Source organism: Thamnophis sirtalis, unplaced genomic scaffold, assembly GCF_051295495.1.
Source record: "Thamnophis sirtalis isolate CommonGarterSnake01/CBP01778 unplaced genomic scaffold, rThaSir2_p1.2 scaffold_4, whole genome shotgun sequence".
NCBI classification, from domain to species: domain Eukaryota; kingdom Metazoa; phylum Chordata; class Lepidosauria; order Squamata; family Natricidae; genus Thamnophis; species Thamnophis sirtalis.
The window spans coordinates 82,854,350-82,878,243 of NW_028261384.1; the positions used below are offsets into that span (position 1 = coordinate 82,854,350).

At 40.8% G+C, this 23,894-nt stretch overlaps 1 protein-coding gene across 4 annotated transcripts; it reads left to right on the plus strand.

The window, feature by feature from the left end:
- The first annotated feature begins 2,290 nt into the window (after positions 1 to 2,290).
- On the plus strand, positions 2,291 to 22,504 carry RMP24 (ribonuclease MRP subunit p24). 4 transcript variants are annotated; one of them, XM_087713203.1, is made up of 6 exons: positions 2,291 to 2,448; positions 3,411 to 3,433; positions 6,207 to 6,409; positions 7,031 to 7,200; positions 21,815 to 21,933; positions 22,119 to 22,504. In XM_087713203.1, exons 1-6 carry the CDS (start codon positions 2,372 to 2,374, stop codon positions 22,193 to 22,195), a joined length of 669 nt encoding a protein of 222 aa, XP_087569329.1. In that variant the 5' UTR covers positions 2,291 to 2,371; the 3' UTR covers positions 22,196 to 22,504. The 4 variants fall into 4 exon arrangements, 3 of the variants coding, with proteins under 3 accessions (XP_087569329.1, XP_087569330.1, XP_087569331.1); XM_087713204.1 differs by lacking the exon at positions 21,815 to 21,933; XM_087713205.1 differs by lacking the exons at positions 21,815 to 21,933; positions 22,119 to 22,504 and adding an exon at positions 12,948 to 13,078.
- The last annotated feature ends 1,390 nt before the right edge of the window (positions 22,505 to 23,894 follow it).

Below are 23,894 nucleotides of genomic sequence, written 5' to 3' on the forward strand. Positions count from 1 at the left end.
GGGACGCATTTCAGGCCTTTTGCAAACTGGCCTTTGGCTGTTCAGAAAATTTTGCCGAAATCTGCCAATATTCATGAAAATACATGTTAAAAGGTAAAGGTTCCCCTCGCACATATGTGCTAGTCGTTCCCGATTCTAGGGGTGGTGCCCATCTCCGTTTCATAGCCAAAGAGCACTGTCCGAAGACGTCTCTGTGGTCATGTGGCTGGCATAACTAAATGCCAAAGGCACATGGAATGCTGTTACCTTCCCACCAAAGCTGGTTCCTATTTTTCTACTTGCATTTTTTACATGCTTCTGAACTACTAGGTTGGCAGAAGCTGGAATAAGTAGTGGGAGCTCACTATGTTATGCAGCGCTAGGGATTCGAATCGCCGAACTGCCGGCCTTTCTGATCGGCAAGCTCAACATCTTAGCCACTGAGCCACCCCATCCCCTTGTTAAGGCAAATAACTGCCCTACAAAACTGGAGGGCATGGACAAAATTGTTTTCCCCTCAAAGGGAACGCAGCGAGGAGCGAGTCGTCCAAATAAATTCATCCATTTGCCAAAGACATGAAAATATCCTCAGATATTTGTCAAAGCTTCCTTATCCATTTAACCTTCTGGCGCCAAGTATATTAAATAGGGGCCAAATTGAATCTCCGTTCAATAAAACTGGAATTGAGGGGAAAATCAAAACTGAATCCGCATTCAGTGGGACAAGAAAAAACATTTGATTTATGTTGTTATAGTAAATCTTAAATTGGCAAAGGGAAATGGGTTCTTTTGGATAACAAGGTAAAACAACAGTACTGAAAACAATAATTGAATTGGACCAGAATTCCAATTGTAGAATTGATTCAAAGTCTAGTCCCTTCCCTGCAAGCAGATACCAATACAGATTAACCGAGTTGGAAGAGGACTTTGTAAGTCTTCTAGTCCAGGGGTCACCAATTTTAAGGAGAAACTTCCTAACAGTGAAAACAATTAGCCAGTGGAACAGCTTGCCTTTAGGAGTTGTAGGTGCTCCATCACTGGAGGTTTTTAAGAAAAGACTGGACAGCCACCTGCCTGAAATGATATAGGGCAGGGTGTCAAACTCACGTCATCATGTCGTTGTCAGGCGACGTATGGGGACTTTTCCTCCCCCTTCGCTAAACCAGGCATGGGCGTGGCCAGCGCGTGATGCATCCGGCCCACGGGCTGGGAGTTTGACAACCCTGGTAAAGGGTATCCTGCTTGAGCAGGGGGTTGGACTAAAAGACCTCCAAGGTCCCTTCCAGCTCTATTCTGATTGATTGATGCTGAGCTTTTCAATCAGAAAGGTCAGTAGGTTCCTAAAGCTGCATAACGGAATGAGCTCCTGTTACTTATCCCAGCTTCTGCCAACCTAGCAGTTCTAAAGCATGTAAAAATGCAAGTAGAAAAATAAGAACCACCTTTGGTGGGAACGTAACAGCGTTGCGTACGGTTAGTCGTGCTGGCCTATGGCCATAGAGGCGTCTTCGAACAGCTCTTTGGCCTTGATAAGCACAGCACCCTAGAGTCGGGAACGACTAGCACTTATGTGCGAGGGGAACCTTTACCTTTACTATAATCAGGATTATTCTGATGAGGGGAATGAATCTGAAGCTGAAAACGATTGAACTTGAACTCTACGGAGCAGAGCCGGTGAGGCTCTGCTTCGCAATCCCAAGGAATTGGAGCCCGTTTTTTTTTCCCCTTTATTTTTTTGGCTGAATTAGCTGGTGCACTCAGTTGGAATATGGGCTCCGGGGGTGGATGGGTGGGGGTGGAGTGCCCCATATTGCTTACTGCACCTAAATGTCCGTGAAAATGGGAGTTCGACTGCAATATGCTGCTGCCGATCCTTTTAGGCTGCTTCCCCTTCCTGGCTGGAACAAGGACCAGCAGGGAAGAGCGAAGGATGGCATTAATAAAGTTCAATACTCTGCTGCTTCTTTGCTTTCTTTTTTTCTTTACATTAATTTGCATTAACTTTTATCTTTTTGTTTCCTTCCTACAGTTTCATAGAATCATACGGCTGGAAGAGACTTTGGAGGTCTTTCTAAGTGCAAGCCCCCTGCCCAAGAGAAGAGTATTAAAAGTTTAAAATTAGTTTTGATAAAAATTATATAAAATAATTAGAATGTGTTGCTGCTAATGGTTATTGTACTACTCATGGCTGTAAAGAACAGAACGGGCTAAGATCACCTGCATAAACTCTCGCGGTTTTTTTCCTGCACGGAACGTTCCCGTGGGCATTATTGTTCCCACCCGGTCACCGGAAACTGGCCTAGGAATTATTTCCGGTTCCGTCGCTTTTTCAAGCTTATGCAGTTCCAGTTTTGAGCTGCTTAAGTATCGTTGGTTTGGTTTCTCCGAAAAGATGGGAAAATGCCGGTTCCTTAAATCTGCGGCTCGACAGTTGGCGGGAACGTGCCCAGCCCAAGCGCGATTTTTGCTGTAAGGCTTTTTGTGCACATGACTTTCTTATTTCTGCTGGTTTCTAAATGCCTCTATAACGCTCATATGTCGCGGCTGCCTCATTTTCTGGTTTGACCAAATTTAGTGGTTTATAATCCTCCCTTAGTCCCTCATTGTTTCTCATTAATCTTTTTTCATTTGTCAGATTTAGAAGGCTGACTAATTTAAAACACTGAGCGACACGTAACGTTTAATAATAGTAAGATAAACAATAAAAAGAAAGAAAGAAAGAGGAGCGAATTATGTCCAGAAGAGAGAAATAAATAAAAACAAACAAACCCGCAAGAGGCTCTGCCATTCAATCCACTGATTTCTTCAATAGTTGGTGGTTATATACTAGAATGCAGAGTCGTTCAGTGTATGTTAATTAAGTCATACAACTAAAAAGAGGACTGGTAACTAATGATAAAGCCATCATAAAATAGGTCTCAGGATACGATTTCTTTTGTTTTATTCATTTCAGAAATTTTAATTGTATGTGGTTAATTTAATACATTTTAAGCATAACCATATAAAATGTTTTGATCAGTTAAAATGAATAAATTCTAAACAATTGGAAAGATGAAATTGGCAGCCTCCTAAATGTTTATGAATATTCCAGATTCATTTTCTGTGTTACATATTTCAGACATTCTCAGCTGAATTTTGCATTTCTGATTGTCAATATTAATGAGAATATACTCGTTTTACTTACAAGATCATTTTATGATTGATAATTTTCAAATGACTATCGTTATCTCAGATGGAGATACCTCAGTATATTGAAAACATAGTAATTACTATTTATATTGATATTTTAGCAATTTTTTGGTTGGTTAGTATTTTAAAATGATTATTTTTCCATTTTTATTATTGATTTTGATTTGCTATAAATTGTCTGAATGTAATGTAGTAAAATTATACAATATAAACATATACAACTTTTTATTATGTCTTCACAGATGGACACTCAGCAACATAGAAGGTAATTACACAGGAGTTGTGGTACACCATGGAAGTCAGATTAAAACCTTTTGAGATTTTTCTTTTTTTGTACCTTCAGTCAGCCTTTTAATCTTTCAAAAATGGAATATATAAATTGCTTTCATTCTTAAATATGAAATTTCGGTGCTGTGGTCAGTAATCTTATTTAAAAAAATGATTTGCAGAATATTTCCATTTTGGATGCCCTTTTCATTTCCCTTCTATTCATGTTTGTATGCAAATGAAAAAAGTGGGACAGGAAATTATGATATGAACTCACACACTAGCTACTGTATTAGCAATAACATTTAATTCCCCAACTTCTTTGTGTCGTCTCCATCTCTATCTTTATCTAATATTAGTGCCCAGCTTAATTTGTAGGAAATCTGAACTCAGGGGGCTTGATTTCATTATAACCCAGCCATGTGATTGGGGAGGTGCTGAGTGAACTTTTGTGTCAGAAGTTTGTTTTTTCAACATAATAAACTGAAGAAATTTAATTTACCATATGCTACTAAATAATCACTTCTTGGAATCTCTTATCTCTTTGGTAATAACTGGATTATTTTGTTACCACAAATAACTGTTTTATAGAGTTTTTAAAAACTAACCCATTTATGACAACCGTTTTATTGGGTGAATTGAATTTTTTCTTTTTTAAAAAAAAAAGATGTAATATCAATTATTAAATTACTAGTTAGCCTGGAAGTTTAAGCTTATGAATAATTTCATTTTTAATTAGTCAGAGATTGATTTTTAAACTATATTGCAAATATTTTGAACGGAGGTGGTGCTGTGGACATAGCTTATCTGGATTTTAGCAAACTCTTTGATACAGTTTGATTAAGATCTCATTAAAAAGTTGTGTAAGTTAGGACTTAACCATTGGATGATTCAGTGGATAGGAAGTTGGTTCAGAATAGATCCCAACTTGTGATAGTTAACATGGGACTGTCTGAACAGAGACCAATCACAAGTGGAGTATTCTGTTCAAATGTGTTTGTAAGTCATATAACAGATTACTAGGTAAGATTTGCCTTTTTGCTAATGACATGTAATAGAGGTGACGTTCCTAAGGGTATTCGTAATGTGGAAAATGATTTGACATTTCTGGAAAATTGGTTAAAAATGTGGAAACCACAATTCAATGTTTCTAAATATAAGATCATGCACTTGTGAAAAAAGAATCATTTGGCAGGGTACAATGTTGGGGGTACAGTGTTAAACAGAACAATTAGGAAGAAAAAGATTTAGGTATGGTTATAATTGATGCTTGCAGAATGAGTTAACAATGTAGCCCGTTGTGAAGGCAAACAAGATTCTGGGATGTTTCACTAGAGGGATCACCAGAAAAAAGGGGGGTCCTAAACCCACTATATAGCATTTAGAATACTGTTCTTAGTTCTGGAGAACTCACTTAAAGATATTGATAGGATTGAATGAGTGCAGAGATGGGCAACAAAAATTATGCATGGTCTGAGGAACAAAACACTCCAAGCAACTTTGGAAGAACTGAATATGTGTAACCTGGAAGACAGAAGGGAAAGGGAGACAATATTGGAACTTTTATTTTTATTATTTTATTTGTTAAATTTATTTTCTATGTGTTTTTTCTAGGTGGCTTAATATAATAATAAAAAAAACAGAAAATAAGAGAACAGTAATATAATGAAAAAGGAACACAACAAGAACAGAATCACAGAATAACAAGAGTTGGAAGGGATCTTTTAGGTCATCTAATCCAATCCCCTGCTCAAGCAGGCGGCCTTACAAAACCATGGAATAACAGAATTGGAAGGGACTTTGGTGGTTGTCTAGCTCAACCCCTGCTTACAGAATCATAGAATCACAGGATTGGAAGGGATCTTGTAGGTCATCTAGTCCAACCTGTTCAAGATTCTTTCATTTCTGACAAGTGGTTGTCCAGTCTCTTTTTGAAAGAGACTGGAGAGTGATGAAGCACCCACAACTTCTGAAGACGCTGTCAGAAAATGTCTCCTTATTTCTAGGTTAAATCTTTCCTTGATAAGTTTCCATCCATTGTTCCTTGTCTGTCTTTCGGGTATATTCATATTGATGACTATAAAAGATGAATGAGTGGAGAGCAGGGAGGGAAGGTGGAGTCTGCCATCAATCCAGTAGCCATCTCCAGTGTGGAACTCCCTAGGCCAACTGGCAGAGCCAAGTCTTCAGGCTCTTCCAGAAGGATAAAAAGGTGGGGGCAGATTTTATCTTAAATGAGAAGATGTTCCAATGTGTGAATGCTGCAGCAGAGAATCCTTTTTTGTGGATTTAGTTAATATGTGCTTCTGAAAATAACTAAGTCTGAAAACCTTTGTACATTTTCTGACATATTAAATACACATATTGCCTCTGCCTCTGGAGATTTCCCCCCTCGTATATTTAATAGTGAACTTCCCCTTTTATATGTTTTCAGCATGAACTCTGGAGAGAGAGTAGTAATTCTGTGATATTTCTTTTTGTTTACGGAATTAGCTTTAAAAGTGCCAAATTTGCTTCCATAAAGATAGGAAGTATTTTCAGTTGTTTTCATGCAGCTTAAGAAAGATTTTTTTCAACCAGCAGGCAGCTAAGCAGCAAATTATTTGGAGAGAAAAGGTTGCAGTTGATAATAGCCTTGGCTAGTATATGTGCATTTATGGCTTTCCTCTTGTTAAACCTCCTCTTAAAAATACTGAAATTTTAATTTGATTGTATTACAATATATTACTTTATAATTAAAATTCAGAGAACTTTATTATTCTTATTTTCAGGAAAAAAGGAACATCCTGTAAATCCCGTGTGCTGCTACTGTTTCCAATTTCTTTTTCCCAATAACTATAGAATACGTCTATTGCCCAAAATGAAAATAACATCAAGGACAGAAAAAATACTCAATCTAGAGAAAAAAAATTACAGACTTAGTTTAAAGCAAACAAAGCTCTTGAGGAAGTACAAGGAATCAAAGAATACCCTGGTAAGTTTAACGTGATGCAATTTGCCTCATAGTAACAGAATAACAAGTTATTAAGACAATTGAAGAGTTTTTAACTAAAGTATATTAAGAAAAGTAAATTAATAGAAACAACAAAAAGTCTTTTCCATTGTAGCATTATGTGGTTGAATTGATAAATACTAATAGCATAATATTCATACAGCTTTAGGAATTTTCTCTATTTTCTTAATCCATATGTCTGACACAATAATTGGAGCAACTATGACCATAGAATATTAGATATGATCTTTGAGATCCATCTAGTCTAATGTCTTCCCCATGGCAGGAATGTACCAATAGCAAAAATATTGGAAAGTAAAAGAGTCAAATTCTTGGTGACTTCTGTTTTCCTGAAATGCAGTTGTGCAATTTCCACAGGAGACTGATGTGTTGGCATATATAAAGTTTGAAATATTATTTTCTTTACTTAAATTAATAAACAAATAGTGATTATAAGATTTTTTTTGGCAGAACCTTGTAGATTTGCAATATATTTTTTGTGAATTCTTAGTCATTTTCATGAAATATTTAATTGTACTAGTGTATATTAATGTCTAAGTTGAAAAGAGCTTAATAGCATGTGGACTTCCCTTATCTCTTTAGCTAATTACCTGCAATTCATGCAAAAAAACAACAAGACATTATGGAATGAGTAGAGAGGAATATAGTTTTAAAACACCAAATTTGAAAATATCGTCAAACAGAAGTACACCTCTTGTAAGTTCTTATAAGAACTCTGGATCCAAAACAGAGAAATCATCTTCAGGCCTCAGGTATCTATCTATCTATCTATCTATCTATCTATCTATCTATCTATCTATCTATCTATCTATCTATCATCAGATTTACATTCTGTGTCTTTTACAGATATCTATTTTGCTTTACAACAATCATACCGTGAGGTATGTTGTACTGACAGACTATGCCCCAAAGCCACTCAGTGAAATTCTGTGGTGAAGAGTAGACTAGAACCTATATGTCCTCACTACTAGTCCTTTTCTATTTTTCTTTTATGAGTTTATTATTTATAGGCCGCCCTTTTCCCTGAGGGGACTCAGGGCGGCTTACAATTTATAGGGAAGGGGGGGTACAAGACAATAAAACAATAAACATGAAACAGTTTAAGTAAAAATAAAACACAACATTCATCATTCGGGTGGGGGCTGAATAGTGTTACACAACAGATTCATTCATGAACAGAAGTTTTACTCAATGTTGTTGCTGAAACACTAAGCTATATACGGTATCTTGAGAATTTTTGGGGTCATTACTCTGTGTAAAGGATAAGTTCTTAAAAAGCATATTAGAGTCACAGTTTGAAAACTATTTACAAGAGTATTAAATGATGGTATGGAGTGTGTACTCATTACTGTAATTTATTAATTTTCACTGTGTAGATGGATTTGCTCCCATGTATTATTCCACTTAGTCAGTGCCGTTCTTGCCATTTTATTAATGAGTGTATCTTTAAATAGTCAGACCCAGAACTTATGATGATAATGATATTGATATCCATTCAGTTAAGTCCGACTCTTGGCAATTCTATAGCCCAGTCTCTTCATGTCTTTCCATCCCACTATTTCTTTGAGTTTTCTATGCTGTCTTGTCAGCTTTGCTAGTGTCTACTGTGTTCTTTGGTGGTCTGGCTTCTTTTACATCTCACTTTTCCAAACATAATTGCTTTCTCCAGTGAATTCTCTCACATGACATGGCCAGAGTAAATGAGACACAGTGTCAGGTGTGCCTCCTTCAATAACCAATTGTTTGTGGAATTAAAGATACTTTTATTGGTTATGAAAAGATAGCAGTGAAAGAAAAGCAAGATCTGAGCCAAAATGGTGCAGACATGTACATATCAAACGTTTGCCCAGCACCCACCCCCCAATTTCCCCAACCCAATGACCAATCTGCAACAAAAGGTGCATGTGGGGTGCATCTTCAAAAACCTCATTCAGATGGTATGCAGAGACCAAGTCTCGACCAAGTCCAAACACAGGCCATCGGCATGCACAGAAGATGGTGAGGCCCAAACTCCCCTCTGATAACTCCTCCAGCACCCTAAATTCCCCAACCCAAAAACCTCATGCCCCCTCCCTCCCCGTTTCTATGGCGGCTGTTCCGACAGGCCTGGGGCTAAAGAGCTGTTGCCCCCGTCTCGAATGGTATGACTGTGTGTGTTTTAAATTATGCATTGTTATGTGTCGTTTTTAATTTTTTTGTCTGTATCCCCCTTCCTTGGTTTGAGTTGTGAGCTGCCCTGAGTCCCCTTCGGGGGGAAAGGGTGGCATATAAATATAATAAACAAACAACAAACAAAACAAACAACAACAACAAACAGCTGATAGCAAGCAAGCGAAGTAGAGGCTGACACACAGTTTCATAGTTTTCCCTTCTATGTCTGGTGTTATGTACTTCAGTACTTGCTTTTTACTTACCTTTGCTATCTAAGAAATATACTGCAGCTTTCTCCAGCACCACAGCTCATTCAAATAATTTTTCTTCCTATCTTTTAAGGTCCAACTTTCACAACCATAGATAGCTATGGGGAACACAATAGAACGAACTAATCTACATTTCGTTGTTTGACTGATGTCCTTGTTTTTTCATATTCAGTTCAGGTTCATCTATGCGACCCAGTACAATCCAGTGTTTTATTCCTGTGCTGCATTTATCACATTGAGCTATTTGTGATCTTAGGAAAATGAATTTTTTCACACATTCTATCTCTTCACCATCAATTTCTCTTTTGAAATTTTTCTTCCTTGCATTGGTCATGAAATTCTCTTTCTTTCTTTCTTTTTCTTGATCAGTTCCAGGCCTTCTTTGGTTTTGGAGAGTTGTATCACCAGTATACTGAATATTATTGATGTTCCTTCCACCATTCTTTACCCCAATTTTAGATTCTTCAAAATCTAGTTTTTTCATGATCATTTCAGGAAATAGGTTGAATAAGAAAGGGGAGAGAATGCAACCTTGTCACACTTCTTTCCCCCTCTCAAACCAATCAATGTCTCCATTTGGTGTTCTCACAGTGGTTTTGTGATTGTGTGATTGCCCCAACTTGACCAGTCTTGCTGGTACCTTCAGGCCTTGTAAGTCTCTCCATATCTTCTCATGATTAACATAATCAAAGGCTTTCTTGTAATCGATGAAGCAGATGTAAATGATCTTTTGATATTCATTAGATTTTTTCCATGATCTAGCAGATATTTGCAATATACTTGTGGAAACATGACCCCTTTGGAAATTGCCTTGGACACCTGGTAATTCTGTTTTGATGGTTGGTGCTAGATGTTGTATAATTTTAAGCAGACTCTTGCTGACATCAGGGATGAGAGCAATTGTACAATAATTGGAGCAATCTTTAGAGACACCCTTTTTGGCAGTGGGATGAACACTGAATGTTTCTAATCCTATGGTCATGTTTTGGTTTCCCAGATTTTCTGACACAAGTCTTTAATGAAACTGAGTAGTACAGGTCTCAGCAATTCCGCAGAAATAGTGTCAACTCTCTGTTTGGCAGTTGCTTAATTGTCTGTAGGATCTCTTCCTCGAGGTTGGCTAGTTCTATTTTTACTTCTTTTTCCTCATCATCCTGAGGTTGGGCCTGTTTGCTACCTGCATACACTTCTTCAATACATTCTTACCATCTATTCTGGTGCCTTGTTGTTCAGACAGTTCTTTCCCTTGCTTGTTTTTAATGATGCCTTTTCAAGCAATAAATGGTATTTGGATCTTTTTGACTTGCAAAAATACATTCTTGGTGTGATCCTTCATGTAGTTTGCTTCGAGCTTTTTACATCGTTTTTCGCAATATATTTAATTATCCTTTGCTACCCTCTGGAAAACTGCATTAAATCTTCTTCCCATTTGCCTCATGCCTTGGCTGCTTTTCTTTGATCAGCTTTTTTGATGGTTTCATCTGAGAGCCTCTTGCATTTTTTTTCTGTGTGTTTTTCGGCAATTCCAATAATTTGATTGAATTTCCTGCTACAGTTCACCAGACATCTTCTCAGCAGTGTCCAGTTGTTCAAATCTATTTTCCATCTCTATTGTATATGTAATTGACCTACAGATAGTTTTTTCCCTTGTGCCATCACTCTACTGAACACTTAATTCCAATATTACTGTCTCATTTCTCATCTTTCCTACTATGATCCTTTTGTTTCTTATGATTTATCAATTTTTTGTTTGTAACTAATGATTGGTAACTATGATTTATGATCTATGACTTATTACTTGCTGTTTATGTTTAAACTGTGAGCTTAAAGGCTGGAGGCATATTCCTTATGTATTCAATCACATTTGACCAGTAAAGCATTCTCTGTTGCCTTTCATGTACATTTGAGAGCTGCTGCACCAGAGAACAATTCCTTGTGTGTCTGATCACACTTGTCCAAATAAAGTATTCTATTGTGTTCTGTTCTGTTTTACTCTATTCCATTCCACTTCACTTTATTCTATAATAGGATTTTCATGACATCAAACTTCTTTGGAGGCACTGCCTTTTTAATGGTGCATAATTTGAATGTAAGTGAACATCTTGTACTTCTGGGCACTCCAGGTAGGTTGCAGATCTGGAATATGACAGCACTGAAGCATAATGGCTTTTTGGTAGCTATACGTTTGATTCTTCTCAAATCTTTGATGCACTTTGATGCATTAATGCACATCTTTTTTTCTCAATACATTTCTTGCAACCCCGTTGACTATTTGTTACAAAAGTTTGATGATTCTGTAATCACATCCCTCTGAAAAACTTTTTACAATTTTTGACATTTAAACCTCTTTTGGTCCATTTTGCCTAAGGAAAAGAAGTTGCCTAATAATTAAGCACACCTTGATATATTGATCTCATTAGGCCACACCCTCCTTTATTATAGAAATACACATCACGTGATATGCTTATATTCACTAAGCATTCAAGTTTATAATGGTTGGAGGTGCAAAGTATGCCTAAAAATGATATGGTCAAAATACTCACTTGTTTAATGCATACATTGTAATCATTGCATATATATTGTTTTTTTAGAGTAGCCAGCTTTGTAAGATAAATGTGGGATGTGCACTGTGAAGAGCACAAACTACAATATTAAAATTATACAAACTTTCTCAGTTGCATACTAGCACAGTGGTCAACCCTTTCAGCTAAATGAGGAGCAGTATTCATCCTTTTTGCCTTCCCTATGCAGCTTTCTAATTCTATGGCTAAAACTTATCCCTCTAATTATGTTTTCCAATTATTAAAGGAGATAATCCATGGTGCATGCTGCCTTCTTCTCATCCAAACTTTATATAGGATGATCCCATCCTTGGGACCCTACCATGAAGCCTGAATATGAGCCACCAAGTCTATGCTGCCAAACTCCATATCACTATTAAATGAAAGCTGAATGGTTTTTTCCCCCTGTATCTTTGCAGAAGATTCGGTGCCCATTTGGATATTTGCAGCCCAGATCCAACAGGCATTCTTATGTGAATCTACAGTTCATTAGGAGAACAGAAATTTATGCTTCTAAAGATCCCAGATTTGTTTTCATCTCTTAGGAAAAAAAATCATGAAGTGAAGACAAGTATGCATCTTACTCTGATTATCAGTGACCTAATGAATACTTATTTAACTGAAGTATGCCTTTAATACTATATCCTATCGTGTTTTCTACAATGAAATGGAATGGAATAGAATAGAATAAAGTAAGAATAAAATAGGAAGAGAATAGAAAATAGTATAGAATAGAAAGAGTTAGAAGGGACCTGGAGGTCTTCTACTCCAGCCCCCTGCTTAGGCAGGAAACCCTATACCATTTCAGACAATTTGTTATCCAATCTCTTCTTTAAAACTTCCAGGGTTGGAGCATTTACAACTTCTGGAGGCAAGTTGTTCCGCTGATTGATTGTTCTAACTCAGGAAATTTCTCCTTAGTTCTAGATTACTTCTCTCCTTGATTAGTTTCCATCCATTTCTTTTTGTCCTACCCTCAGGTTCTTTGTAGAATAGCTTGATTCCCTTTTCTTTGTGGCAGCCCCTGAGATATTGGAACACTGGTATCATGCCACCCCTAGTCCTTCTTTTCATCAAACTAAACATACCCAATTCCAGCAACCATTATTTATATATATTTAGTCTCCAGTCCCCTAATCATCTTTGTTGCTCTTCTTTCTAGAGTTTCAACTTTTTTTTTACCTCATGGAGTAAAAACTAGATACAGTATTCCAAATGTGGCTTTACTGAGGCATTATAAAGTGGTATTAACAGTTCATGTGATCTTGATTCTATCCCTCTGTTTATGCAGTGTTGACTTTTTTGGCAGTTGCCGCATACTGCTGGCTCATATTTAAATGAGCGTCCACTAGAATCCTAAGATCCCCTCACAGATACTACTAATGAGTGAGGTACCACATATACTGTACTTATACATTTTATTTTTCTTGCCTATATGTAGAAATCTTACTTTTTCATCATTGAATTTCATTTTGTTAGATAATGTCCAATGTTCAAGTCTGTCTTCTGTATCTTTAGCCTATCTTCTGGAGTGTTGGCTATTCCTGCCAGCTTGGTGTCATCTGCAAATTTGATGAGTTCCCCATCTATCCCCTCTTCCAAATAATTGATAAAGAAGTTGAAGAGTACTGGGCCTAAAACAGAGACTTGGGGGTACTCCACTGCATACTTCATGTAGCTGCAGTTCCATTGAGGACTACACGTTGAATGCAGTTGGTCAGCCAGTTTTGAAGCCATCTGGTGGTGATGTTGTCTAACCCACATTTTTCTATTTTATCAAGTAATAGATTATGGTCTACTTTAAGTAATGCCTTACTGAAGTCCAAGTAAATTATGTCGACAGCATTTCTCTGGTCCACTAATTTTGTCACTTTTCAAAGAATGCAATAAGATTAGTCTGGCACGATCTGTTTTGGATAAGCCCATGTTGGCTTTTGATTATTACTTTCTTTGCTTCTAGGTGTTCGCTGATTCATTGCTTGATTATCTTTTCCAGAATCTTCCCTGGTATTGAGGTCAGGCTGATAGGTCTATAGTTTCCTGGATCTATTTTTTCTTCCTTTCCTTTTTTGAAGATGGCAATTACATCAGCTCTTTTCCAGGCCTCTGCAGTTTCCCGGTGTTCCAGGATCTTTGAAAGATATAGTCCAGTAGTTGTGAGATCACCTCTGCCAATTCTTTCAGAATCTTGGGGTGTAATCCATCTGATCCCATTGATTTGAACTAGGTGGACAGGTGCTCACTTACCATTTTCTTCCCTATTTTAAATTGTGTTCCTAATCTGTTTTTTGGGGTGCTGTTTTTTATAGGTTGGATTGTTGTTTCCCTTTGTATTAAAATGGATGCAAAAAATGATTTAAGTAGTTCTGCTTTGTCACCTTCTTGCCTCTTTCTCCCACCAATGGACCAATTGTTTCCTTGACTTTTTCCTTATTTTTAACATGTTGAAAGAAGCTTCTTTTTTGTTATGCAAGCTTTTGTTCATTATGATCTGTTGCCTTAGTAATGTGCCCCTCTTTCCCTTTTTTATATTTGTCCTTTTTGTCAGTTTTGCAGCATCCTTCTTTAATAGAACTTCCATGCTCTGCTCAAGCAGTTGCAGGATAGGCTTGCCCCTGATGACGTGCGTCTTCACCAAGACGTTACCAAAATCATGGCAGCCCTGGAGTTCTCAGCGGATGCCACACTTAATGCTGCAAAATTTGCCTCCCGGGCTGTGGTCTCCAATGTGGCATCCCGGCGCCTGCTGTGGCTCCACCATTGGCAGGCCGATGTTAAGTCCAGGTGGCGTCTGGCTTCCACACCTTTCAAAGGCGGGGCATTGTTTGGTTCGGTGCTTGACCCAATTCTCATAGAGACGAGGGATAAACGCAAAGTCCTCCCCTCCACTGGGGACGCACCAATAGATGTCAGTAGCCTTACAGTAGGCGCCAGCCATTTCTAGCGGGTGACTCTGGATTCACTGCCGCTCCCTATGTTCCCCACTACAACAGGGCCTTTACCCAGCCACAGGACCGCGGTCAGGACCGCGCGGGGTCCAGGGATTGGGCCGCCAGCAGAACCAGGCACAATCCCAGAACAGAAGGCCATTTTGTGGGGGTGGCAACCGGTCCTTTCGGAGGTACTGGTGACTCCCAAAGGGGAGATCCCATGGGCGGGCATCTCCTGGCCTTCGCTCATCAGTGGGCGGAGACCATGTCCGACGCCTGGGCCCTTCAGGTTGTGAGGCTGGGCCTCACTGTAGAATTCCTCTCCATCCCTCCGAGGCGGTTCATCACGTGCCTTATGCCCAGGTATTTGATGAAAAGGCGTCTCATGTACACCGAAATACAACATCTCCTTTCCATCAATGCCATAGAACAGGTTCCAAAAGGCCAGGAAGGGCTAGGATTTTATTCAATCTTGTTCCTAGTGCCCAAGAACTCGGGGGGATGGCGGGCCATTCTAGATTTGAAAAGGCTCAACCTGTACATCAAGTATCAGAGGTTCAAGATGCAATCTCTGAAAAGCATCTTGGCATCCATCTGCCAGGGTGACATGATGACATCAGTCGACATGAAGGAGGCGTACCTCCATGTGCCCATTCATCCAGCACATCGGCGGTTTCTACGCTTTCAATTTGCGGGCCGACACTATCAATACCGGGCCTTGCCTTTCGGCCTGTCGTCAGCCCCTCGAACTTTTACCAAACTCTTGGCGGTTGTGGCAGCATCACTTCGCTCGGTCCCGGTGAGAGTGAATTGTTACCTAGACGACATCTTGGTCCTCTTGCCATCTCAGGACCAGGCCCTATGGGATGTACAGGTAACAATGGACTCACTGCGAAGGCACGGGTTTGTCCTGAACCTTCCCGAGAGTCATCTGCAGCCGACCACGTTGTTGCTTCACCTGGGGACCATCATCAACTCCGCCACAAGCGAAGTCTCCCTGTCCCTGGAGAGGCGACAGAGCATCCAACGACTGGCAGCCCAGGTGTTATCTCAGAGACTCTTACCTTTGGCTACGCTTTCCCAACTACTTGGGAAAATGATTTCCTGCATAAACATTGTCCCCTGGGCCAGGTTCCATGCACACCCACTGCAATGGTTCCTGCTCCCCTTTCAGAGGGCGCACACCAGCCATTCCCAGCTCAAGGTTCGGCTCCCACCCAAGCCTCTCAGGTCCCTTCGGTGGTGGATGTCCTCCAAACTCCTCAAAGGGTGCCTATTCAAGGAGCCAGCCCGCATCCAAGTTACGACGGATGCCAGCCTCTTTGGGTGGGGGGAGGCATGCCCTGGACCGAGTTGCACAAGGCCGCTGGTCGAGACAGGAGCTGAACAACAGTATCAATTGGCTGGAGCTCCGGGCCATCCGCCTGGCCCTTCAAGAATTCCAGGACATTGTATCTCACAACCACATATTGGTCTTGACCGACAATGTGGCCTCCAAGGCTCATGTCAATCGCCAAGGGGGCACACACTCCAGGGCCCTGATGCTGGAGGCGGAGAAGTTACATCGTTGGGCGGAGACCAGACTGCTGTCCCTTCGGGCGGAGCACATATCGGGCGATTCCAACATACAGGCAGACTGGCTGAGCAGAGCCACGGTGGACCAAGCGGAGTGGCAACTCCACCCTAACCTCTTCCAAGAGCTCTCTCGCCAGTTCGGCCATCCCGAAGTGGACATGTTCGCGCAGCCTCACAACACGCAACTGCCACGTTTCTACTCCATGTACGTGGCACCCGGGGCGGAGAGAGTGGATGTCCTGCGCAGCCTGTGGCTGGCCGGGCTCCTTTATGCCTTTCCACCGCTACTGATCCTCCCGCTGGTCAACCAGAAGATCCTGACAGAGCAAGCGGAGGTCCTCTTGGTGGGCCCGATGTGGTCCCGGTGCCCCTGGTACGCAGACCTTGTGCACCTGTCGATCTCACGTCCGTGGAGGATTCCGGACGACCAGATCCAGCTCAACCAGGGAGCTCTCATCCACCCGAACCCCCAGCTGCTACAGTTAGCCGTGTGGCACGTGAGTGGGCTATTCTAACCGGACTTCACTACTCAAATTAGGTCATTGACACTATTCAAGTGGCCCGTCGTCCATCTACTACTCGTATTTACGAGGCCACCTGGCAGGCCTTCTGCAGGTGGTGCCGCCACACTGGGGCTGATCCCCTCCAGGCCTTGGTGCCCCGAGTCTTGGACTTTTTGCAAACGGGACTTGACAGGGGTTTGGCGCCCAACACGCTTCGCAGGCAGGTCGCGGCTTAGCCACGGTAATTGGGGCCGGCCAGGGTCGTTCATTGTCTCAGCATTCACGGGTGAAATCCTTTTTGAAAGGGGCTGCTAACCTCAGACCATGCATCGTTACCCTACTTGGCACTTGACGTTAGTGCTTAGGGCTCTTATGGTCCCTCTATTCGAGCCTATTAGCCTTCAGTTGCTGACTCTTAAGACTGTTTTGGTAGCGATTACATCGGCCAGAAGGGTATCCGAATTGGCAGCGCTATCTGTTCGAGCGGACCTCTGCATATTCCATCCCAACAGAGTCGTCCTTCGTTTGGACCCAGCCTTCCTACCAAAAATCAACACGTTATTCCACAGGGCTCAGGAACTCATTCTTCTGGATTTCTGCCCCAGCCCTTCCCATCCGCAGGAACGCCAGTGGCACCACCTGGATGTGCGCAGGACTTTTCGATGCTACGTGAAGTGCACTGCGTGCTTCAGGCGGTCGGAAGCACTTTTTGTGTCCCTTCAGCCATCATCCATGGGACAGAAGGTGTCTTCCCATACCATCGGCCGATGGTTGAAGGCGTGCATTGCTCTTGCTTATGACAGCCAATCCCGACCGTTTCCCAGGCGCATCACCCCTCACTCTACCAGGAGTGCGGCCACCACAGCGGCCTGGGCCACACAAGCCTCGGTGGAAGAGATTTGCAGAGCGGCTACCTGGTCGTCACCATCGCCATTCATCAGACACTACAAGGTTGACGTGTATGCCTCGGCTGAGGCTTCCTTTGGGCGGCGTGTATTACAACCGGTGGTACCCTCTACGGGGGTCCCTGGCCAGCCTGGCTCCCGCCCTGATTCTTAATTGCTTTGGCATGTCCCATGCTTGGATTCCCCAAGCAGCACACAGGAGAACGACCGTTGACTTACCTGAACGGTCCTTCTATGTGTGCTGCGAAGGGAATCCAAACCCGCCCGCAGCTCCGGCTGGCCAGGGCTATCTTGTGACTTTGACTTATGACTGATTCTTATCTGAATACTGACTTGACTTTACTTTGCACGTGACTATTTCAACTTGTTTGGGCCACAGCCATCATTGACATTGCTATACATCATTAACTGGCTGACTTCGTACAAAACTGACCCATCCAGTCAGAGGAGGCGTTGTCAACAATTTACATAACTCAGTCTCTAGGCTAATGGACAAAGTTAACCCATGCTTGGATTCCCCTCGGAGCACACATAGAAGGACCGTTCAGGTAAGTCAACGGTCGTTTACCATGTTTATAGTCATTTGAATCCATTTTGATTAACCCTATGTTTACTTTCTAAATAACCTATGTTGTGCCTGACTTCCTCCACTTCCTTACCACCTGTTTTATTAGTGCACATGTTATGGCATCTAACTATTAAATGCTTGATTTTGCTTAACAGCAAGGTTGATATTTTTACCCACAAGCATCTGTTACATGCCCTGATAACCCTATTAATTTTAGATTGCTGGAGACAGAAATGCTCTGTATCAATTAGTTCTCTGTCCCCGCTGTTTACTTTAAAGGTTTACCCAGAAAATCTGTAAATTCAGTCCCTTTCTTTGATGAATGCAAACCATCTCTTTTGTACAGTTTTTCATTGGACCAGCTGCAGACATCGTAACTAATATAACCAAAGCCTTCCCTTTTACACCACTCTTTTAGCCACACATAAGACTCCATCTTATTTTCTTTTGGGCCCTAAAATAAAGCACTGGAGTTTATTTTTGAGAAAACATGATTTCAGGGTGATCAGTCTTGCTGGGCAATCTGCTCCCTAGTGTACATACAAGAGCCAGAAAATGCATGGGGAGGATGGTCTCTAGCTCACCAGTCCCTTGGCGCACTCTGGGGCTACACAGAGTGGAAGACACGGAGTGAAAGGCAGGTGATCCCGTCGCACCACAGGCAAGCCAAGAGACACAAGGATGAGCCTCCTGCTGCTCCGGCCCACTGCCACTTGGCTTTCCTGTGGCCCATGCAGAGTGTTCGGCTCTCCTGCCTCTCCCCGCACTTCTGCTTCTGCCTCCTGCTTACACATGTACTCAATTCATTAGTGCTGCACAGGCTGTGGCTACTATTAGACACCGCCAGGCTGCATGCGCTCATCACCTATGCTGTCCATGCCCACCCCCTTCACAAATGTTCCATTCAAAAGATGCCAATTTTATGATTGCAGAAGTATCACTGGAGGGAAGTGTTGTTTGTATATGTAATTACATATGCAGCATGTACAGAATTTTCTTTGTCATGTACAGTGGGGCAAAAAAATATTTAGTCAGCCACCAATTGTGCAAGTTCTCCCACTTAAAAAGATGAGAGAGGCCTGTAATTGACATCATAGGTAGACCTCAACTATGAGAGACAAAATGAGAAAACAAATCCAGACAATCACATTGTCTGATTTGGAAAGAATTTTTTGGAAAATAAGAATTTGGTCACCTACAAACAACCAAGATTTCTGGCTCTCACAAACCTGTAACTTTTAAGAGGCTCCTCTGTCCTCCAGTCATTACCTGTATTAATGGCACCTGTTTGAACTTATTAGCAGTATAAAAGACACTTGTCCACAACCTCAAACAGTCACACTCCAAACTCCACTATGGTGAAGACTAAAGAGCTGTCGAAGGACACCAGAAACAAATTGTAGACCTGCACCAAGTCTGAATCTGCAATAGGCAAGCAGCTTGGTGTGAAGAAATCAACACTGGGAGCAATAATTAGAAAATGGACGACATACAAGACCACTGATAATCTCCCTCGATCTTGGGCTCCACGCAAGATCTCACCCCATGGGGTCAAAATGATCACAAGAACGGTGAGCAAAAATCCCAGAACCACGCAGGGGGACCTAGTGAATGACCTGCAGAGAGTTGGGACCAAGGTACCATCAGTAACATACTATGCCGCCAGGAACTCAGACCCTGCAGTGCCAGACATGTCCCCCTGTTTAAGTCAGTACATGTCCGGGCCCTTGTGAAGTTTGCTAGAAAGCATTTGGATGATCCAGAAGAGGATTGGGAGGATGTCATATGATCAGATGAAACCAAAGTGGAACTGTTTGGTAGAAACACAACTCGTCGTGTTTGGAGGAGAGAGAATGCTGAGTTGCATGTGAAGCACGGGGATGGCAACATCATGCTTTGGGGCTCTTTCTCTGCAAACAAATCAGGACGACTGATCAGTGTACAGTAAAGAATGAATGGGGCCATGTATTGTGAGATTTTGAGTGCAAACCTCCTTCCATCAGTAAGGGCATTGAAGATGAAACGTGGCTGGCTCTTTCAGCAGGACAATGATCCCAAACACACCGCCCAGGCAACTAAGGAGTGGCTTAAGAAGCATTTCAAGGTCCTGGAGTGGCCTAGCCAGTCTCCAGATGTCAACTCCATAGAAAACCTTTGGAGGGAGTTGAAAGTCCATGTTGCCCAGCGACAGCCCCAAAACATCACTGCTCTAGAGGAGATCTGCATGGAGGAATGGGCCAACATACCAGCAACAGTGTGTGCCAACCTTGTGAAGACTTAGAGACGTTTGATCTCTGTCATTGTCAACAAAGGATATATAACAAAGTATTGAGATGAACTTTTGATATTGACCAAATACTTATTTTCCACCATAATTTGCAAAAAAATTCTTTCCAAATCAGACAATGTGATTGTCTGGATTTGTTTTCTCGTTTTGTCTCTCATAGTTGAGGTCTACCTATGATGTCAATTACAGGCCTCTCTCATCTTTTTAAGTGGGAGAACTTGCACAATTGGCGGCTGACTAAATACTTTTTTACCCCATTTTGTATTTATATATTTATTTTTATAAATATAAATTTATATATGGCTCTCTATATTACTGTTTCTTACTGGATCATATCTATACAAGTGGTACACAGTGATTGGCTACAGATGTACCTGGAATTCTATTATCCACTGGGGGAGTCAGTTTTTAGGTTAACTAGTATGAATAAGCTGGGAGGAAGGATACTTATTATCAAGTATGTTAATTTTATCCCTGGGCATCCTTACCAAGCAGAAGTTAAGTATGAGGCAGTTATGTGATGTAGCTACCAAAAATTAAAATACTGCTGATGTGCATTATTTATTTAGTATTTATTTGTACATTATATGTATAGGCCTTTTTTATAATGTCGCTGGGCAGCATACAATTTTAAAAGTAATAGAGCAAAATGAGGTATTAATCTAATGACCAATTTTCCTAGCTCAGTACTTAGGGAAAGACTTAGATCTTTAGGTTCCTTTAAAAAAGTATAATTGAAATCACTAGTGCATGCTTCCATTTCCTTCAAGGATGCGAACACCATTGCATGAACTTAACTACGTATCGTTTTCCAGGCAGTGAGATTAATCAGATCTAAAAGGCAGTGTGAAACGAGGCTGAAGCTGCCATGTCTAAAAATAAAACAGGCACATAAGTAGTGGGGGACGAATGCCAGGAATTTTATATAAAATATCCCTTTGCAGTAGTTAAAAGGAACCAAGTTGTTAAGGAAACAAGGGAAACAGACAAAAGAAGATAGGCTTAACCACATGGAATACCTTCCCCTGAGTCCCATAAAAGGGATCCTGAACCCTGCTCATTCTTTGAGTGGGCTTTGGATCCAGACTTGACAGCTTTTATCCCTCTGGCTAGTGATTGACAAGCTAATTGAAAAGGATGTGATAAATAAATATGTAGGCATGTCAGGAATAGTGCATATACATTATTGCTAGTGAAGGTTTACTGTTAAATTTAAATTCACATTGTATTCCAAAGAACCTGATGTGCCTCTGTGTTTGGTTCAAAAGAATGTTTTCTTAATTAATTCCAGCTGTTCCAGCAAAGCTGCATGTCTTGTCTGCCACACATACCCAAATACAAAGCAGGGGGGGGGGCGGGGCTGAAAAGATCCACATGCTTCTACAACCAGTGAATGTGTGAGTGATTATAAGCTGAATCTGGATGCTTACGTAGTAGAAGGACCAGGGATTTTGTTTACTTTCTCAGGTCAAACAACCCACAAATATCAGGACAAGAAAGTGACTCAGTCGCCTTGCACAATCAGAATCTAACTGAGCAGATCTGAGTGATTATTTAATAGATGCCTAGAATGCAAAAGACCTGAATATATCCAAGTGATTCTTCCCTTCCTTACAGAGACTACTGGATGGCTACTGCAGACATAAAAATGGGAGAAATCATACTTTTTTTTTTGAGAAAAATCTTTAAACAGAGGCTCAGACTAATAGCTTCAAAGGTCCTGTCCATCTGCATAGGTCTGTGTACTTATTTAACTGAAAGTACAATTTATAAACAATAATTCAGTCTTTCTAGAGTAAGCTCAATATAATTCATGAAACAGCTTATACTGTATATTTAGTTATTTTAAATTGTACTTTTTATTTCATTATCTTATTGTATAACATAGCGTATGTAATACTTAATCTGTGTTTCCTTTCAGAACTACTACAGTTGGATTACCCATACATCATTTTTCTAGGACACAGAAAAAAGCCAAAATCCTTTCCAGTCAATTAAAAAGAATGCTTAACTTTGAAGAAGATAAAAGCAAAAGGGGAAATCTGAAGAATTTCTTAATGTCACTTTAAAAACTTAAAATAAGTAAGAGCCTATAATTATAACTGCACTATCTACAACTGTATTATACAATGCACCATGAACAAATATGTAGACATTGCCCTGGAGATAAAAAAATGTTTTGTGTGGTAAGATAAATTGAATACCCATACCACCATAAGGAACAAAAATGGGAATGTGAATGTTAAATTATTACTACTTATATTATTCAAAACATATCCTCAAAATAAAATTGATCTGAACTTAAAACTCACTCTTTAAGAGGTTTACAGAGTCAGCATATTGCCCTCAACAATCTGGGCCTTCATTTTATAAAATACGTTACAATTGTTTTCCAAACTTGCAACCCTCAAAGGACAAGGAAAATATGTTTGGAAAACAACTGGTTCATTCCATCTGAAAGGCTTTAAACTAAAACTAGAAGGGAAGGGATAACTTTAGGACCAAAACCCGAGCCTAAACACCAAGACAACCTGAACAAAGTGAAAGCAGTGTTTTAGACTTTCAGAAAGCTGACTTCAACAAACTAAGATTACAAAGGATGAGTACAAATCACCTGAACAAGATGGTTTACATCTCAAGGGTTATAATCTCAGAGCCACTGAATGTAATATTTCAAAACTCCTGTAAAACAGGGGAACTACCAGAGGACTGGGAAAGGTCTGATAAGATTCCAATCTTAAAAAAAACAAAAGGTGGGCATGGATCCAGGAAATTATAGGCCAATCAGCTTGACATCAATACCTGGGAAAATCCTGGAAAAGATTAAGGATTTATTAGCACCTAGAAATGAACAAGTTGATATAATTTTGTTAAAAACAGATCATGCCAGATAAACTTTTAATAAAGTAACTAGTGGACCCGTGAATGTGCCAGGTGCTAGCCATGAGACTGTGGTTAGGGAAATGAAAGTGGAGCTGTTTATTCCAAGAGAAACCCGCAAGAAAGTTGGATGTGCTGATGCCCCACTGTCCAACAGACAGTGCTGCCTACCAGCCAATGGATTGTGCCAAGGGCTAAGACGTGGAAGCCAAAGATACATCCCATGATGTCCAGGGAGGTGGAAGAGTTTAGAGGCTTAATAGATAAGAATTTGGCCAGGGACTTTATCCAGCTTGCCAAATTGAAGAAGAATGGGTCCTTGATGATGTGCGTGGATTATAAATTCCATTTGTGTGGAGAACATGTACCCCCCCCCCCCCTTGAAAGTCATGTTGGGTTACTTGTCCAAAGGGATAATTTTCACTAAACTGAACTTGAGGGAAGCTTACTACTGAGTAAGGATTAGGGAGAGGGATGAGTGGAAGACATGTTCAACAGTCCCTTGGAGTGCTACCAATTCCGGGTGATGCTGTTTGGGATACAGGGAGCTCCAGCTGTGTTCATGCAGTTGATAAAGAGGTCTTACATGAACACCTGTACAAAGCGGTGCTGCTGTACCTGGTTAATATTTTAATTTATACTAAGACAATGGAAGAGCATGTAAAGCTATGCTATTTGCTGGGATGGGGGAGACACTCGCACCTGCCTCAATATGTAAGCACTAGAGAAGAAATAATTAATTCTATTATCCCATCCAAACAACTGGCAGTACTGATGTGCGTGAGACAGCCACAGAAGATCCCCCCTCGATCAGGAG

Coding starts and splice junctions, on each gene's coding strand:
- RMP24 (XM_087713203.1), top strand. CDS start 2,372: ATGGGAAAATGCCGGTTCCTTAAATCTGCGGCTCGACAGTTGGCGGGA. Junction 6,410..7,030: donor AGGAATCAAAGAATACCCTG/GTAAGTTTAACG, acceptor TTATCTCTTTAG/CTAATTACCTGCAATTCATG. Junction 7,201..21,814: donor AAATCATCTTCAGGCCTCAG/GTATCTATCTAT, acceptor CCTTCCTTACAG/AGACTACTGGATGGCTACTG.